Here is a 20,131-nt window from a genome sequence, read left to right as displayed (position 1 = left end):
GAAGTTTTGGATTTTTTAAAGGTCAGCTCTTGATATAATTAAGAGTATTTGGGCTGAGCCCGGTGGCCCACGCTTGTAATCCCAGCACATTGGGAGGCTGGGGCAGGTGGATTGCTTGAGCCCAGAAGTTTGAGACCAGTCTGGGCAATGTGGTGAAACCCCGTGCTTACAAAAAGTTAAAAAAAAAAGACTAGCTGGGCATGATGGTGTGTGTCTGTAGTCCCAGCTAATTGGGAGGCTGAGGCGGGAGGATTGATTGAGCCCAGGAGGTCCAGGCTGTAGTGAGCCATGATCATGCCACTATATACCAGCCTGGGTGGCAACAGAACTAAACCTTGCCGGAAGGAGAGGAAAGGAGAGAGAGAGAGGAGGAGGAGAGGGGAGGGGAGGGGAGGGGAGGGATATTTGGGTGTGCTAGTCAAACTCGAGAATATCTTAAATTGTTTTAAAAAACGAGATGCTTCCAAATATATACAATAATGTCATTTAATAGCAAAAAGCATTTTGATATAAATCCTCTTAGAATTTGCTTAAATAAGACAAACTCATGTAACTCCTTTGTAATTACTACTGTTCATGTTAAAACCTTCAAGCCTCTTTCTTTTAAATTGGGTTTAAAGTTAACAAGACTATAGTCTTTTCTTGCCAGTGTACTTCAGTTTTTTTTATAGGTAAACTCAATCAGGGTTTATTATAACAAATTCTGGATAAATGAAGTTTGATTACATTAATGCTTGAAATGGAAATGCTTGAAAAGAAGGGCAGAAAGCAGGACAAATGTTGCTTTTCATTTTACATTTAATAAGAAACAGTTTGGCTGGGCACAGTCAAACTCAGACCTGTAATCCCAGCACTTTGGAAGGCTGAGGTGGGTGGATCACTCGAGGCCAGGAGTTCGAGACCAATCTGGCCAACATGGCGAAACCCCATCTCTACAAAAAATACAAAAATTAGCTGGGCGTGGTGGCGCACACCTGTAGTCCCAGCTACCTGCGGGACTGAGGCACAAGAATGGCTTGAACTCGGGAAGCAGAGGCTGCAGTGAGCCGAAATCTGGCCACTGCACTCCAGCCTGGGTGACAGAGTGAGATTCTGTCTCAAAAATAAATAAATAAAATAATTTGGCCAGTGTCCATATTCACTGGTTCTCAGGTTGTCATCATTTTGCTTTGTGTGTTTTTGAGCCTTTTTTCTTTGTATGCTTTTCAAAATTTTGAGGATTTTCCCCTTGCTATTTTTATTCTACTTTTCTTTTCTTAAATGCTGATCCTGACCTAGTAATTGGAATTCATGAGCCCTAGGGTTGGAACCTACACAGGGACCTGCGAAGAGAATAGTCTGTGGTGTCGGCGGTGATTTTTTTTTTAATTAAAAAATACTTTCTGAAAAATTTCAGGTTCGAGTCCTTTTTTCACCTACTGACATTTTCTTTTGTTTCCTCTGATGCCTTTTTTTAAAAATAAAAATTCCCATTCTGGAAAAATTAGCAAATACAGGCAAACACACTAGAATATAATCTTACCCACCAACTAGAGCCAATTAGATTAACTCAGTGGTTCCCATGGGGTGGGAGTGGTGCAGTTGTGCCCCTGTAGGGGACATTGGGTAGTGTTTGGACACATTTTTGGTTGTCACAACTTGGGGTGCAGTGCTACCGGCATGCAGTAGGTAAAGACCAAGGATGCTGCTGAGAATTCTACAGTGCACAGGATAGCCCCTTTAGAACAAGGAATTATCTGGCCTCACATGTCAGCTGTACCCAGGTTAAGAAGCCTTGGTTTAATTTAACACTATGGAGTAAATACTCCATTTACATTTATAGACTGCTATATCTTTTCAATATTATATGTAGGCCACAGTATAAATAACTGACTAAAAATTAATCTAAAATGCAAAAAATCAAGAAAGGATAAATGTGCTTAAGAACACACAAATAGCTATACAAATCATTCCTAGGCCGGGCGTGGTGGCTCACGCCTGTAATCCCAGCACTTTGGCAGGCTGAGGCAGGTGGATCACAAGGTCAGAAGATCGAGACCAACCTGGCCAACATGGTGAAACCCTGTTTTGAGACAGGGTCTCACTCTGTCACCAAGGCTGGAATGCAGTGGCGCCACCGTGGCTCACTTGCAGCCTTGAACTCCTGGGCTCAAGTGATCCTCCCACCTCAGCCTCCCGAGTGGCTGGGATTACAGGTGCACACCACCATGCCCAGCTAATTTTTTAAAAATTTTCGGTAGAAATGGGGTCTCGCCATGTTGCCAGGAGTGGTCTCGAACTCCTGGGTTCATGCAATCCTCCCACCTTGGCCTCCCAAAGTGCTGGGATTACAGGCGTGAGCCAGTGCACCTGGCCTCTTCTTTTTTATTTTAAAAGCACAATTAACTGTTAAAGTGATTTGTCTTTAGTATTTGATAACTATACTAGAGCGTTGTTTATAAGATGTAGTAAATTATCGTCATCATTATTTTTAAGACAAATTTATAAGACAAATGTAATAGAAGTAGATTAGCACAATAGAAAAAGATGGCAGAAAACATGAATATGTGATTCACAGATGAAGGCAAAACAAATGGTCCTTTTATTAAGGGAATGCAAATTTAAAAATCAACTAGACCCTTTTTTTTGTTTGTTTCTTCTTGGATTGGCAAAGATGAGCACTTAAAAGTTGTATTTTGTTTTGGATGATTAGTTTGGTTATGTCTACTAATGACTAAATGTGTGCATACCTTTTGACCCATTAGTTATACTTCAAAGAATTTTATGCAACAAAAATGTACTGAGACACACTGCTTAGTATAATAAGCCATTGAAGCTTACCTAAATATTCATCAATGAGAAATAGGTTAAGAAAACTGTGGTACAACCATACATGAAATTGATGTACCTGTAAAAGAAATGAGATCGATTTTTTTTTTTGTAATGATATGGAAGGATACTCAAAGTATATCATGTGAGAAAAGATCTAGGAACAGGATATTTATATTATTATTATTATTATTATTATTATTATTATTATTTTGTTCTTTGTAGGGACAGGGTCTCACCATGTTGCCCAGGCTTAGGAGCAGGATATTAGCTAACTTGTGTTACCTCTGAAAATCTTTGAAGTTCCCCCTGCTCTTTTTTCCAGAAGTGTAAAAACAAGCATATATTTAGTATTATACATTTTTAAAAAATGGAAAAATGCTGCTGTGTGAATGAAAGAGTATACATCGTGTTGCTCCAGATGGTAAAACTAGAGTAGAATTTACTAAAATAAAGTTTCAGCACGTAAAGTAAAGCACTTCTCTGCTCTTGGCCATTTTAGACACTAACCATCTGGAGCAACCATGTAACTCTTGCCACTCATTGCTAACTTAATGTAAAAAAAAAAAATCGCTTGAGTTTCTTAACACTTCACAAATGCTTGTAAGACTGACACTGGGAGCCCTGTCATCTAAAAGGCACCTTACAGAGTGCTTTCAATTCTTCTGTTTTTTTCATTCATTGCTCAAAATAGATTGTATTAAGATTAGATACTCTCTGGCTTCTTGGTCTTTGACACAAGGAAGAGGGTTCCAGAGTTGAGAGTAAGGACTTTGCATCCTTTGCCATAGAATTCGATTAGGGTCAATAAAAAGGACCATTGTGTTCTAGAATGTGAAGGACGAAGGATACCACTTTATAGTGCAAGGAATAAGTGAAGAAGTCCTTTTATAAGGAAAACTGCAGTAGAGCAATAACTTGAAATTACACTTATTTATATTTACTTTTCATTAAATGTAAATTATTTTCTTTTACTACATTGTACTAGTAGAAAGATAATCAGCAGTTTAGGCATTCAGTCATGGATATTCAATACCATTGGTTTACTTAAGCACTTCTCATGTCAACAAGACTTAAGCCTGCAGATAACTCCTAGTTTATCAGTGTTCGTTATAGCTTCCCGGTTGGTTTTACTTGTGAGTCATAAGCCTAGTATGGTGAATATCTAGGAAATTTCACGGTAACAGGGCTTGTCTTAGGTTTTGAGAACAGGTGTAACTTGACTTCTCTCTGCTGTTTGTCATCCTACACTTCCCACTACATCTGGTCCTTTTTTTAGGGTGCTGAGAACAACATTTTTCTTCATGCAGGGGAAAGTAGAAGTGCATGTTTTCTAAGAAGGACAAATAGGAATAGAATACAAGAAAGGTATATTGGGGCCGGGCGTAGTGGCTCACGCCTGTAATCCCAGCACTTTGGGAGGCTGAGGCGGGTGGATCGTGAGGTCAGGAGTTCGAGACCAGCCTGGCCAAGATGGTGAAACCTCATGTCTACTAAAAAAAAAAAAAAAATAGCCAGGTGCAGTGGTGGGTGCCTGTAATCCCAGCTACTCAGGAAACTGAGGCAGGAGAATCGCTTGAACCCGGGAGGCGGAGGTTGCAGTGAGGTGAGATCATGCCACTGCCCTCTAACCTGGGTGACAGAGCAAGATTCTGTCTCAAAAAAAAAAAAAAAAAAGTATATTGGAAGGGAGAATGGGAATGGAATCAAAATCATTGGTCTTGGATGAGAAGAGTCTTTCTCCTTGGTTTTGTGGTGATAATGGGGTAAAGCTGTAGACTTTTTTTTTTTTCTTTAATTCATGAGTAAGATGAGCAAAATTGAGAAAGTGTCATTTTCTTGGCCTTGAGAAATGACATTATCTAAAGGAGAATTGTTGGGACTGGGGAGAAGGGGAGGGGTGTATAGCTTGAAGACAGTATGAGGAGTTGGCAGTAGACTTAGTGGGGAGCAAATTAGTGAGGAGCAAAAAAGATTTCCTGGGATTCAAGGCCCGTTTCAGGTTGAAATAATACATTGTCATCCTTATTCAAAGAATAGGTTTCCAGAGAACCTGTACTAAGGACAATACGTGGTTTATAGTTGTATAATACAACTGGATTAAAAAAATGTTTTCTTACTGTTTTCATTCTGGCCTTTATTCCCACTTAATTGAAATCACTGGGGTTTTAGTGTTGTAAGAAACTGATAGTTATGCTAAGTATTATGTGTGACTGTTTCCTGCAGGTACCCAGGGGAAGAACAAAATAGTAGGCCTAGGCCTGCACAGGGTCCCTTGTGTGCTATGACAGACTTTACTCTCACCCTCCCTAATTCCTAATTGATATAATTTGTATGTGACTCACAAGAGGTACTGGTGGTAAGAGGCGATTCAATTATAAGCTGGAGTTTGTAATTGAATCTACTTTCTTTGTATCTGAAAGAAAAATATTTTTGTTAATTATGGGCATATCATTTAGCTAAAAAATTACCTTAAATGTTAAGTGGTCTTTAAGGCATTTATAACGGAATTTTTTAGACCCTAGCAGTCTAAACTGGGAAATTATTTAAAATGTTATTAAAGCAACTTAAAATGGTAAAAATAATACATTTATTTTTGTGCATTTTAGAGTTTCTTTTCTTCTTGAAGGATGTTTTTCCAATGAGGGGTTTCTCTCTATGAAGAATATTCTCACAATTAATAGATGCTAATTTCTTACTTAAGTAAAGTAATATGGATCATTGACTGTAAAGAATAGTTTGGCTTATCATCAACCCTTTTCTTTCCTAAAAGTAGTAAAAGGTGTGTCAGAGTATAAGTGGTGGAAATGCGTGGGTGGTCACATTGAGAATTGTTCCTGTAGAATTGTTGGTGTAGTTCATAGTAAGTCTCCTGGGGAGGAATGGTTGCATACTCAGCCCTATTTGGGAAACCACCTCTTTTAATGAGCATAAGCTCTCGATGGTTGGTTTTTACATAGTATGATAGAAAATTAAGAGAGAAAAGAAAAAGATGAAAAACTATAATATAAAGGCTCAAAGAACTGGTATTATTTAGTCAAAAGGTTATTTGACAGATTGGTATTATTTAGGCAAAAGGTTATTTGACAGACTTAAACTTTTCTTGTTCTCTCTCCAGAAAACAGAGACTATGTATCACAGCAAGAGTTTCATTGGGTTTAAGAAAGCGTACTAGAATACGTGCTGGAGTACTGACATGCATCAAAATGTAGTAGGATATATAAATTCAGTTTGTAATTACAATTTTGTCAAGTTTGTTATTTATATTTTAGCATTACCTGAAAAGTCTAATTACATTAAATCCCAAGGGATAGTCCCAATTACTTCATTAAACTGATATTTTCATAGGGAATTTTGCTTGGATAATGATCCATTATTGGGGCTTATAATTTATTTTTTACACAGAATATGGAAATAGGTTCAGAGGTTCATTGACAAAAAAGCATTCATTAAATACTGTGAATCACTAATGCCATTGATACAGAAGAATTTCCCTATGAAAATGAGAGCTTCTGTAAGAAAATGAAGTAGTTGGGAGTTTAATTTCTTATTAATATGATTTTAACTTGCTGCTTCATACCACTATATTCTGAGTTGGGGGAAAAGGGCAGCTATCTCTCTAAAATATTTAGGAATTCTTTGAGGATTAAAATGTAACTGGCTTTTGTCCTCAGATACTTTTGTAATTAATGGTTGTGTAAGTTTAGGGATTTGTTAGATATTTTTCTTGGAACAGTTTACATGATTTTGTAGTTCAACATTTCAAAGTTTCAACTTGAATAAATATTAAAATGAGGATACTTTAAAGACACTCAAATAAGCAATTTTAAACTTGCTTTCTGATGGGGATATAATCCCTATGATGGGCCCTCTCCCCAGGAAAATTTGTACATCATTTTGTTTCTAATTTCAGGGAACTCTCGGAGCCCCTAGAAGTCCTTCTGTAGACACTCAAATCTGTTTGGAGAGTTCATTAAAATCTGTCTTGAGGATTTTTAAAAAAGTAATATCCTCAGTCTCAGTCAAAGTTTTTGAATTTTTTGCTTTTGTAGGTATAAGTAAACAGTTAAAAAACCTTCATTGCTACTTAAAATACCAGATGAGTGACTACTTTTCCACTTTTTATTGGGAAAGATTTTTCTCTAGGTTCTTTACTTTATGTAATACAAATGAACTAATGAATTTAAACACTGGTGGAAGGGGAATATTCTAATTGAATTTTCGGTCAACTCAGTATTGACCAGATGACTTACACTGAAAATCTTTTCATAATATTAGTAATAAATATAGTGTTTTAGGATTTTGTAAAATTTCTGGAGGATGTCTGTCATCATTTGGAACACTATATATAGTAAAGTTAGAAAAAAATGAATCTAAAGTCTTGGGCATTGTTTAGAAGTTAAATACTCAGCCTTAAACCAAAGAATGAAAGCAAACAGAAACTTAAGTTTTAGTTATCTTTACTGTGAACTAAATGTTCTAGAAATCTGATTGTGTCTGTGTCAGTTTGTATACTGTGTGTAAGAATGTATGCATTTCTTTTGTAGCCACGTCATGAATATTTTAATGTCCCTGTGTACTAAATGACTACTCATCGAGTATGCAGAATTTCACAGAGGAAATAGAATGCTGATATACATATGAAAGAAAATATCCGCAGCATGGTGATTTATTATCTTGTATAATAATAGTAGAACATTTCAGAACTAGTACTTTTATGATTGTATTTTTTTCCTGTTCACATTCCAAACTTTTCTGTTTTATTTCATTCTATATGTGATCTTGATATAGCTCATTCCTCTCTGCAACTGATTTAATCTCATCTTGACAAAATATAACCTAGAAGTGTTTTGAGTAATATTAAATCTTAAACACATACATACTATCATTAATGAACTATCCGTGATTTATAAGAGGAAAACATGACAATCATTAAAATGTTTACCAAAGAAAATATAGCTGAAGTGCTAGGTCAAAATAAGCAGTGCTGTAATATATAGTATGGTTTGGTCTTCAAATATTGAGGTTAAAAAAAGAAACTATTTTGTGTGATTATCTTACAATCTGTATGAGCGAATGTGTTCTAATGTATTACATAAAAGTATATGTGAAAATAATACAAGAAACTAAAATTAATTTGTACCATTATATAACATTTAAGGTTAAAACATTCAGTGTTAAGAAATTCTGTAGTGCCACATTTATTGAATCACATTTGTGCTATATAATAATATCAAACAGTCCCTTTAAGAACTTATTAGAGAGCTATGTCTGAAGTCTGTTCTGCAATATCTGTTGCTTAATAACTCTTTCAAAGCATTAATACTGAGTTTATATAGTTCAAAAATTCTAATATTCAGTTTTAATACCTAAATACTTATATTTTACTAGTGATGGCATTCTAATATATTGAGTCCTCATTTAAATACTTAATGCTTTGTTAACTGTGGCATTATATTTCTGAATTTTAAAACCTTTAATATTGGTGACTGTTGCATATTCTTTTAATAAAACATGCAGCCTATTTTATTATAAAAGGAAAACAATTCATTGTTTATATCTAGAGAGCATAAAGCCTAAGTAAGTTATTAAACAATAATTTCACAAGATGTTCAAATCGATTTACCACTGAAAGAAGATTTATGAAAATGTGTTTTGACCAAACTTAGTATTAGGCAGGTACACAGATAAGATTTTCCATTCTTAACATTCTCACTGTAATGCACTACATTTGAAGCACCTGGATGTGCTATCAAATGGGAAATTTAGCATTATATATTGGAAGCATTGAGAAACATTGGTCTTTCATTTCTATTTTTCCCCTCCTTTCTTCCTCCTGCCCCACAATATGTTATTCATCTGGTTTTAATGCTACATAAATATGCATTGTCTCATGCCTGTTTGTGTTGGATGCCTTGTGCTAAGCTGTAACAAAATGTTGCTTCTTTTGCTATCTGTATACAGCTGCTTGCTTTAAATGAGTAGATTCTGAAATAGCTTTCCTTGCATGTCTAAAATAAAAGTATTGCATGTACTTCGTCTCATGTGAATGACTTTTTTTCTTTTCCATCCCTCATAAAATAACGTTTTATATGTTCATTTTCTAGGCAAATTTTTAAAATTGTGGTTAAAAACACGTAACACAGAATTCACCATCTTACGCAGGTTTAAGTGTGCGGTTCAGTTGTGTTAAGTATATTCACATTGTTGTGCAGCAGATCTGCAGGACTTTTTCGTCTTGCAGAACTGAAACTCTATACCCATTAATCAGCAGTTCCCCATATCCACCTCTCCCCCGGCCCCTGGCAACCACAATTCGACTTTCTGTTTCTGTAAATTTTACGACTTTAGATAACAGTTTTTCTCCGTAATTTTGAGCTACAATTTCAGTGTGAACATGTGTAAGTTCCATTTTATATTATCAACACAATTTATTTTAAAACTCTACCTGTACAAGTCTCACAGTAATAAAATATGTAAATAATTATTTGAAACTAGGCCTTTTAGAAAGGACAAATATTTTCAAGAATGCATATTTGATAAGCAGTATGATTATCTTCAGGAAATGCTATGTAAGATTGCAGGCAGTGAGCACAGGGGGAAGAGTCTGACCAGCTCCAAGGAGTAGCTGTGGGACATTTTTACATGGAGAACCTGAGAATGTAAACTGTGTAGAATTCAATGGAGGCATTATTTAATTGATACATTCAAGGCTACATGAACTTTTAAACTATTTAACATTACATGGATATAATTATTTTAAATTTTTCTTGAATATGTGATTTAGATGTCATTCTCTCAGTGTATTTAATGCTTAAGGCTAAATATAAATGAAAGAGATTGGCTTACATCATTCTTGGGTGTTGTATCATTTCCACTGGACTTTCTTAAAAAACTTAATCATGAAAACTTCAAGACTCACGAGTATAGGAAATGGTATAAAGAACCCTCGTGTACACATCACTGAGCTTCAAGAACCATCAACTTAATACCGTTTCCCCAACCACTCCCCGGATTTTTGCCTCAGTATCTTAGAGCAAGTCCTAGACATCTTGTCAGTTTGTCTTTAATACTTCAGTCTGTGTCCCTAACAGATAAAGTACCATGCCCAACAAAATTAACAGGAATTAATAATTAATATCTTGTGCCTGGCTCAGTTTTTCCTAATTGTCTGAAAAATGCCTTTTTATATTTGGTTTGTTAGAATCAGATTCCAACCAAGACTCTCACGTATCTGATTGATGTGTCTTTTAAGTCTCTTTTAATCTTTAACAAGTCTTCTGCTTTATCCCCCCTTGCCATTTTTTTTTAAAAACCAGGTCATTTATGCTGCAGGATATCCTACCTTATGGATTTGGCCATCGTATTCATGTGGCAATGTTTAGCTGTTCTTATATCCCTCATCTCTGTTTAGATCTGTAACCTGACTAGATTGAGGTTCAATTTGAGGGGGCAAGAATACTTCATAGGTTAGACTCTTATTAAAAAAATACCTTTTTCACCAAAGCTGATTTTTACCCATTTTTATTACTATGCAGACATACTACAAGGTCATCATATGAGCTTTATAAGTAGAATTGGTATATAGTACTTGCATTTAATAATAAATGCTAAATCATTTAGATTTCAATTGTGTAACTATATCACCTAACATTTTGGAGCACTTTCTATAAATTAGGCAGAGCCTTAACTCACTTAATCTCAACATATGAAGGTAAGTACTATTATCCATGTTTTCCAAATAAGGAAACAGACCATAGAGTTTAAGTAATTTACTTAAGATTACACCATGAAGTGCTTTACCTGCAATTAATATTCTAAAGATTTATGGTTTAATATAATTTCTCTTCTTGTTTTGTGCTGTACCATGATTAGGATGCAAAAGTAAGTTTATTACTGGATACCAAAAATGTATATTATTTTCCCTCATTAAAATATAGTGTTGCCTTTTAATTACAAAATTCGTTGCTAGTAATACCTGAAAGTTGGCCTCCTTGGTCCTTTATTTTGTGATTTGCAAAATCAGCCACTTCGGAAAATTTTTAAATATTTTTTTTCTGGATATGCTTGCTTTGTTTTGAACTCCTTTGACATTTAAAAACCAGTATTGGTTGCTACATAGAATAAAAATGCCTTTGGCCCAGGGCATTTTTTCTATATGTGGCCTCTAGTGATGCCATTGGTTGCACTGGGGAGGTCTGGGAAGATAGCTGTTTCTGAAGACTTGCTGCTGTGGACACAGTTAACTAAAAACTCCAAGAAGAAGACATTTCTATAAATGCATGTGACAAAAAGCATGGAACACAACATTAGGCTAAGAACTGTGGGAATTCGGAGGGAAGAGGTTTTGAATTTTACCACCAAGATAACTTATCTTTCATATATATAATTGAGTAACAGTGATTTCATAAATTGCCAACTGGTTTGCATTGGGCTTGACTGCTTTTTGCATGACAGCAATGGCATCTAGCACATTGGTAGGTAATTAGCAGGTACTTAATGAATGCGGAAAACGTCCTTTTGTGGTCTCCAATGTTTGGGGCACAAAACCCTAAATAACCAATGACTGTCACTAATAGAATGCTACAGTGACACAAAATTGCTTTCTTGAGTCTCTAAAACAAGCATGTTCTTCCATGTCAATTTTTCACATTCTCAAGACTCCCTGGATCTGCTTACCAGAGTCTCACATTTTCCCTCCACAGGAAGCTGAAACCCCACGTAGTGTTCTTGAAGAAATTGGACTGACATAACTCTCCTCCCTTGTTGATGACTTCTTGTGGCATTTCACACACTGTAGATGGTCACTCCCTTCATGTCCATGTTAGCTAATGGTGTAAGATGATGTCTTGTCAGTATTACTGTTTTGCTAAGCTGCTTCATTCATGCCTACACAATTTTTTTTAAAGGGAACTTTAGTTAATTAAGTGATAAGGGACTTAAATATGAATTAGAACGGTGCAGAAAAAGATCCTTTTCTGGATATTTTAAGGTTTAAAGGTCAGTTTCTCTTAATCTGATTATGTGCACATATGAAAATGGCACATATACATGTAAAATCAATCAGGCAGTATACATTTATTAATTATTGCATTTGACAAAGGAAACTCTTAAATTATAATGTGAAACCTGGTTTTATGAAACCAAAGACTAGTGCAGCATTTCAGTATATGTAAAAAAAAAAAAAAAAAAAGGGAATTGACATGTCACATATCAAATGAATGGAAACTTAACTTCGTTGAAACTTTAAAAAGCAAATTTACTCCAAAGACTTGTATTGGAAATTACATTTTTTTTTAAAAAAGGAATACAGATTATTTTTAATGACTAAATTGGAATACTTCTTACACTAAAAATTATTTCTTAGGCATTCTGAATCTGGGATGAGAAACAGGATTGTTTCACAATAGTAAGCACATAATTTTTAAGGCCAAGGCACATTTGACTCCTGAGATGAATTTTTTTGTGGTCATAATCACATACTTAGTTGTTTTTGATGCCCCAAAATAAAGTGAGAATGTTAATTTTCCAGGAATTCTTCATAACAGTATCTTACAAAAAACATGTTGCTGTCTTCACAGTGTTATGTGTAAAAAGTCATTGTTTAAAGCATGAATATTCCCTCTGGGGTACTTGTTAAAGCCAAATTTATTTTGCTTCCCTCCACTTAGAAGTGCTGCACACTTTACAGCAACTTCCTTTCTTTCCATGGCACTGCCTAGTTAACAGAAGTCTTATAAAAATTTAAAAAGACACGTTTCCTATAAAAAAGTGAGAGTTAAATGAGGTAAAATGGCATTAGTTGGCTCTATTTTTTAAAGCTATATAATTGTTCAGCGTCACTTTTCTAAGTACTTATACATATCTAAACATGTCTTCACGGTTTATATTTTCACTTGTATATGCTGGGCTGGATTAAGCTTTGTTGTGATTGTGACCAATATTCAGGCCACGTGAGCACTGTCTTATCACATCGCCAATTAGTTGTAATAAACGTTCCACGTACAAACACTGGAGTGTGTTTTTATCTCTTTCCAAGTTTGTCAAACTATGGAGAGCTGCTGAAGGAAGAATTTCTAATTTTTTTTCAGTAAAATGTTGAAAATTCCCCTCCATTTGAATATGGTGGTTGTTATAAGCACACACAAGATACATGGTGGAAGATCTTCTGAGTCTTCATGTACTTCATTAAAAAATAACGTGGATTCCATGCTACTGAGAGCTTATCTACACATTTATTTTCAATCAATAAATGCTGCTTTTAAAACCTTGATGCAGTTGACTTTTCTACTCTTTCTGAATGAACAACTTAGATTATTACTCAAAAGGTATTTCAGATCAACTGGATTCCTCTTACCCCCTTGTGAACTGAAGGTGCTAGCACATGCAACAGAAAGGGACTAATATTTGCAGACTGTACTACCTAATCTATGCAACAAATCAAATATATGGTTATTATGATAGTTAAGGGACCTCCTATTACTACAGATAGGAAATGTTACATTCTAAAACTGGGATATTTAAGAAGGAGGCAGGAACTACCATCAAATTAAGTTGCTAGTTTATTGGAAAAAAAGACATTTATAGGTTTAAAAAGCCTCCAACATGCAGCTAGCTATTCACTGAAAACAGGCCTGTGGGCTTCTGCCAGCAATGTATAGTTGGAATTTTTGAAACATAAATAGTAATCAGGCAATATATACACAAAACATTAATAAATTTTCAAGATGGACATTTATCAGGATAATGAACCAGTCAGTGGTTTAAAAACTTCCTGCCCTTCTACCCTGCCTATTAATATTTGAGGGGAAAGTCATCAACATGTCAGTTGTCTTGAGCTCAAGATGGTGGTGGTTTTCTTTCTTATCTTCCATGATCTATTAAGACTTCAGCTTTGCAGACCACATTTAATTGCATATATCTTGACTGTACTTAGAAAAGTATTAAAAAATACTGAATTTAATGATAATTACTCGGCATTACTGAAATCAGTAGATAGTTCTAGGTCGATCATTTTCAGGGTGAAGCAGGCATTTAGAGTCTGGAACAAATCCAACTTTTTAAAGTGAAATTATCCTGGACCACATGCATGATTTCTTTTATTGACTACACATTAAAGGACTCTCATCCTTAACAGATACCATGCAGAAATCCCAATTTTGAGGAAACTTTCTTCCTATTTAAATTTCGTTAACGTTTCAGTATTTTATGTATGTTTTAAGTCCTTATTCCCAAATCTCAAATTGACAAATGTCACATACTCCAAAATTCAAGATCCCAAGTATGTCAATGGAAAGAAAGTTACAAAAAATTGATAAAGCTGGGGAGCATCTTATTTATGATCTGAAATCTAGGTATAATATTTTGTCTGAAGCTTTTTCTGCATTAGGTTCTATTCTCTGACCATTCTGTTATGATTTTTATACCAGGATTGCTTTCACACTAGGCATATTTAGTACCAATGACCCTAATATTCCTGGAAATGACAAAAATAAACTTTACTCCTATATAAAGAACTTTCCAACACACTATTTTAAAAAGTACACCGTGACAGCCCCCAGCTGAAGAGTAGGAGGAAAAAAATGGACTTTGCCCATCAGTACTTTAAAACTGAGAAAGTGAACTTTAAAGCAAAAAAGCTGTTCAGCTATTACATACAGACAAATCCAATAGATTATTAATAAAAGGCCAACAAGCAGGGCGCAGTGGCGCTCACCTGGTAATCTCAGCTATTCAGGAGGCTGAGTCAAGAGGATCACTTGAGCCCAGGAATTTGAGGCTATAGTGCACAATGATCATGTGAACAGCCACTGCACTCCAGCCTGGGCAACATAGCAAGACCCTGTCTCTAAAAAAAGGGGTAGGGGGCAAGCAAGAATCAAAAAACATTAAATATGTGAACACATAAAATGTATCAAATTGGTAAGGATTAAAATTACTCACATTGTGGGAACAGTGAAGTTTATTGTTGACATAATTTTTTTGTAGTCTTCTGGCAGGCAACTTGGAAATATTTTAGTATTCATCTCCTTGATACAATGTATCCTAAGGAAATGATCAAAAACATGTGGAAGTATTTAAGAAAATCCATCACAGGATTGTTTTCAGCACAGGATTCTTTAATAGTACAAAATTAAACATCTAACAATGAGGATATGGTTGAAAAAACTGATAGATCCATATTGTGCAGTGAATAAAACGAAGAATAGGGCTTGATGAAATGTGACAATGCTTCTTGTGAATAAAAGCATATTCAACTGCATTCATATATGTTCTTTGTGTAAAAAGATGTGTACATAGGGCTGGCTGTGGTGGCTCACACCTATAATCCCAGCCCTTTGGGAAGACAAGGTGGGAGGATCACTTGAGCCCAGGAGTTCAAGACCAGCTTGAGCAACATGGCAAAACGCTGTCTCCACAAAAAAATGTTTAAAAATTAGCCAGGTGTGGTGGTGTGTACCTTGTAGTCTCAGCTACTTGGGTGGCTGAGGTGGGAAGATCACCTGAGCCTGAGAGTTTGAGGCTGCAGTGAGCTATGATCATGTCACTGCTCGTGAGAACCTCTCTCTAAAAAAGAAAAAAGAAAAAAGTGTACACACGAAAACAATGCTCCAATGTTTAGTTCGCTCTCAGGGTTAGGATTACAAGTAATTTTCATGTTGTTATTTATGTATTTTATGTTTTCTATACTAACCATACTTCATGATTATAAAAGAATAAAAAATATTTTTAAATAGAATTTCAGGCTACATAGGGTTCAGCCAGACTTGCAAACCCGTCTGCGTTCATAGCCTTCTATCCGAGTATGTAGCAACCATAATAAATAAGATATACAATCATTTAAGAACAAAACTAGTTTATTTAGATTTGGGACTCTGAACAGTTCTGTCTTTATTACCCGACCTCCTCCTGCCACGACTTCGGGACCTAGAGGAACTTTGGCTCCGGCTGCGGCGGCTCCTGCGGCTCCGGCTCCGGCTCCGGCTGCCCCGGCCGCGGCTGCGGTCCCTGCTGCGGTCCTTATTTCTTCCTCTACTTCGTGAATTGTGCCTCTCCCGACTCTTTGACGTGCGTTTGTGAGATTTCTTCCCCCTGTGACTACTCCTTTTCCTCTCGGATTCCCCATTTCTTTTGTAGGAGTGGTCTGGACTAGGGTTTCTCCTTCCCCGCAGCCTGCTGTAGTAGTCGTCGTGGTGACCCATCCTCTCCCTCCTTTCGGAGTTCTTACCAAAGGAGGAGCCAGTCCGATCTGGAGACAAGTAGATGTCTCTATTAGCTTCCCAGAATTCATTGTTGGGATTTCTGAACACATGAAGAAAGTTGCAGTGCTTTCCTCTTGGACACTGTTGTATTTCAAATAACCCTGCAAGGGCACAGTGATGAAACAGCACTTATCACGGCATATTCTGAAGATGCTACTTTATCCTTTTCAGAAGGTACATTTCTGATGTTTGGATACGCTAGAACTATTTTCTACTGTGTATTATGTAAAAGGGGCTTACATAAATTGATGTCATAATTTGGTTCCCACAATTTCAAACATGCTCTAACAAATGACACTCTGAAAGGTAACAAATCAGAAGTTTTCATTAAGCAGAACAGCCCGTGCCCTACTGGATTATGGTGCAGACTGCAGCTGAACAAATGGTGACCACGCTCTCTTCCAGGTTTCACCTTCCCTGATTAACATCAAATAGCCAGCTCTTTGGGTCCCTGTGGTAGCATGGTTTGATGGCATGGAGGTGACAGGCCAGAACCACTGGTCAAAAGAGAAGGCCTGGCCAGGCGCGGTGGCTCACACCTGTAATCCTAACACTTTGGGAGGCTGAGGCGGGCAGATCACCTGAGGTCAGGAGTTTGAGACCAGCCTGGCCAACATGGCGAAACCCCACCTCTACTAAAAATACAAAAATTAGCTGGGCGTGGTGGCGGGCGCTTGTAATTCCAGCTACTCAGGAGGCTGAGGCATGAGAATCACTTAAACCCAGGAGGTGGAGGTTGCAGTGAGCCGAAATCATGCCACTGCACTCCAGCCTGGGTGGCAGAGTGAGACTCACTCTCAAAAAAACAAACAAAAAAACAAAAGAGAAGGCCTATTAAACATGGAGGAGTCTATATTTTGTTTACACTTTAAGATTATAAACATTACACTAATGCTTCAAATTCACTAAATGCTTTTAATACAGAAGACTCCTATCAAAGATAAAATCTATTCGAACAATTTTGAGATCTTTGGGGTTCTCAAACGTTTTTTAAAAGCAGTAAATTCCCCAGATATGCACAACAGTTAGAAGTGAAATACCTCCGTACCACACACTATAGACAAAAATTAACTCAAACTGCATCCAAGACCTAAATGTTAAGAAATGAACTATGACTCTGAAGAAAACATACAAGTAAATCTTTGTGACCCTGGGCTAAGCAATGTCATCCTAGATGTGACACCAAAAGCACAAACAAAAAAATAGGTAAACTGAACTTCATCAAAATTTAAAACTTGTATTTCGAAAGAACATGAAGTGAAAAGACAACCTACAAAATGGGAGAAAATATCTGCAAATCATATTTGTGACCAGGTACTTGTATGGAGGATATACCAAGAACTCTTACAACTCAATAATAAAAAGACAAAGAGCCTAGTTAGAAAATGGGCAAAGGATCCAAACAGACATCTCCCCAAAGAAGACAAACAAATGGCCAGTAATGAGAAGATGCTCAGTATCTTTAGTCAATAAGGAAAAAATGAAGCTTTTTTTTTTTTTTTTTTTTTTTTAAATGAAATAGTCCCCTGCTTTGGAGGAGTCAAGGCCACACTCAGAAGCTCCTCACTGAAATCACACTGGATTCCCAGGAACTGACAAAAGTAGCTGCCTTTATGCAGTAAACAATTCCATCTCTTTCTTCCCCCCGAGTCTTTAAACTTCAAGTGTAATGGTTCTTCTAGTTTCCCTTAGCAAGGGATCCTAAAATCTTTCTTCTCCCTTCATAAATGGTTTCAAAATGACAGCATCCAGGAAGACAAGCCTGCCAAAGATTCTGTTAAGCAGACATGTGTAGAGCAAAGAAACGTAAGTAAAGGGTAAGGTAAGTGCTCCCCAGAGGCATTTAGAGTTCATCTGTTTTCACCTGGGGAACAGCCCACTGAGAGAAATCACAGCATAACTAGGCCTTCAAAACTGCTGGCTACTCTCTGCACAAGACTGGATCATTTCCTGATTGGGTTGCCACTGTCTGATGTCAGTCTGACTGCATGCATGTTTAACTGATCCCAAGCCTACACTTAGCCTCTAGGGCACAGAAGCATGTATTCCAAGTAAGGCAGGAAATGCTGTGAGTAAGGTAATGTAGGTGGTGATGACAGAAGATTCATTAGGGATAAAGATGGAAAGAAAGAAAGAAACAAACAGCTCAAGTGAGGTGAGCCAGTGAATAGAAAATACCTCTGAAACTGCAACAAGGGAAATGGGGCTTCCACAGACGTAACTCCTTAGGCTTCCTGATTTGTCAGACACAGAGCCCAGGACTGAAGATTGGAGGACTGGAATTCTAGCCCCAGCTCTGTCACCAATACATTGTGACCTCAATCACTTCATCTATCAAGTGACTCATGAGGTCGGTTACAGATCTAAACTGTGGTGTTCTTTATATAAAGTTCTCTGCTCATCTACTGTGTGAGGCAGAAAGCTATGCCTCACCACTTTAAAATACTGGGTTTTCCCCCAAAGAGTATCCCTTTATATAGCAGTGGAACAATTGAGGAAAAAAATCATCACTTTGTCTTTTACCACAAATCGCCATTTTCCACCGGGTCACTGGGCAGAATTCACACTGCAGCTGTCGTCCCGCATACCATCGCCCGTTAAACAGAGAAAGGGCTGCTTGGCATTCTTCTTCCCTTTAAACCAAAAACCAAATGATACGCTTTACAGTAACTTCCTAATATGTAGATTCGCCCGACTATTAATTAATCCCGTTATTAATTTATTGTAGGACCACCAAGTTCACTGATTTTGTACCTAGGGAAGAGTCATTAAAATAGTCAAGCTCCCGAAGCTCACAGTTTATTCAGGAACCCTTTTTACTAACCCTCGGAGAGGTTTCAATGCACGGAAATTGGCTTGAATGAAAGCTTCTTAATCCAAAAGACTGGACCATTAAAAATGCAGAAGTGTTTTCCATTGTTAGGGCCTATTCTTTCTCAGATAGGATTGCTGTTCTTCTTATTACGCTGGGTAATTTAACCCATTAGCCATAGTATGGCCTAGGCAAACAGCAAGATAAGCAGAAATGATACAGTAATTGCTCTCTTAGCTGGTCAAATGCACACTAAGATGATTTTGGGCTTCAATCTCTGGCTCTTTCACTATAAATGCTTTTATGTTCTCTATTCTAGTTATCCCTTTTTAGTTTGTATTTTAATTATTAAAATTATGAGTAATAATATAACCACATTGTAAAACATTCAAAGCTATGTAAATATACATAGAATGAAATATAAATGTATTATTTTTTCTTTTTGAGATGGAGTCTCACTCTCACTCTGTCCCCCAGGCTAGAGTGCAGTGGTATAGTCATACCTCACTGCAGCCTCGACCTCCTGGGCTCAAGTGATCCTCCTGCGTCAGCCTCACAAATAGCTGGGTCTGCCAGCACATGCCACCACATTCGGCTAATTGTTTTATTTTTTGTAGAGATGAGGTCTCTCTTCAAGTGATTCTCCTGTCTCAGCCTCCCGAGTAGCTGGGATTACAGGTGGCTGCCACCACACCTGGCTAATTTTTTGTATTTTTACTAGAGATGGGGTTTCGCCATGTTAACCAGGCTGGTCTTGAACTCCCGGCCTCAAGCGATCCTCCCACTTCAGCCTCCAAAAGTGTTGGGATGACAGGTGTGAGCTACCATGCCCAGCTTATGTTATTTTCACATCCATTCTATATTTCTGTTTCAACTCTTAATATTTAAGTTTTAAATATTTAGATTTATTTTAATTTTAATTTTATTTAAATATTTTAAAATATATGAAAGCTGGGCCAAGTGTGGTGGCTTATGCCTGTAATCCCAGTACTTTGGGAGGCTGAGGCAGGTGGATCGCTGGAGGTCAGGAGTTCAAGACCAGCCTGGTCATCATGGTAAAACCCCATCTCTACTAAAAATACAAAAAATTAGCCAGGCATGGTGGCAGGCACTTGTAATCCCAGCTACTCAGGAGGCTGAGGCAGGAGAATCACTTGAACCTGGGAGGTAGAGGTTGCAGTGAGCTGAGACCACGCCACTGCACTCTAGCCTGGGCAACAAAAGCGAAACTCCATCTCAAAAAAAATAA

The 20,131-nt window shown here is 37.0% G+C and overlaps 2 protein-coding genes across 7 annotated transcripts in view; one reads left to right on the top strand and one right to left on the bottom strand.

Annotated features, from left to right (window-relative positions):
* Positions 1-13,079, top strand: part of AP1S2 (adaptor related protein complex 1 subunit sigma 2) — a 28,281-nt gene extending 15,202 nt beyond the window's left edge. For 2 of the 4 annotated variants that reach the window (XR_287226.4, XM_005593044.4), the window contains one exon: positions 11,514-13,079. Coding sequence is in view for 3 of the 4 variants with exons in the window: in XM_005593044.4 (XP_005593101.1) it covers positions 11,514-11,561 (48 nt within the window). In the remaining variant the exon portion in view is untranslated. Of the gene's footprint in view, positions 1-5,926; positions 8,843-11,513 lie in introns of those variants that run through there. The other 2 variants (XM_005593045.3, XM_005593047.4) reach the window with 2 other exon arrangements.
* Positions 13,080-15,647: 2,568 nt separating this feature from the next.
* The window catches only part of ZRSR2 (zinc finger CCCH-type, RNA binding motif and serine/arginine rich 2), a 32,950-nt gene continuing 28,466 nt past the window's right edge, over positions 15,648-20,131 (bottom strand). Inside the window, exons 10-11 of one of the 3 annotated variants that reach the window (XM_005593040.3) lie at positions 18,594-18,703; positions 15,648-16,171 (exon numbers count right to left, since the gene is read on the bottom strand). In XM_005593040.3, coding sequence (XP_005593097.1) covers positions 15,666-16,171; positions 18,594-18,703 — 616 coding nt within the window. In that variant the 3' untranslated portion in view covers positions 15,648-15,665. The remainder of the gene's footprint in view (positions 16,172-18,593; positions 18,704-20,131) is intronic. The other 2 variants (XM_045383828.1, XM_074029062.1) reach the window with 2 other exon arrangements.

This window comes from Macaca fascicularis, chromosome X, assembly GCF_037993035.2.
Source record: "Macaca fascicularis isolate 582-1 chromosome X, T2T-MFA8v1.1".
NCBI lineage: Eukaryota > Metazoa > Chordata > Mammalia > Primates > Cercopithecidae > Macaca > Macaca fascicularis.
The sequence above is the reverse complement of the archived record's forward strand: the minus strand, read 5'-3'. Positions and strand labels throughout refer to the sequence as shown.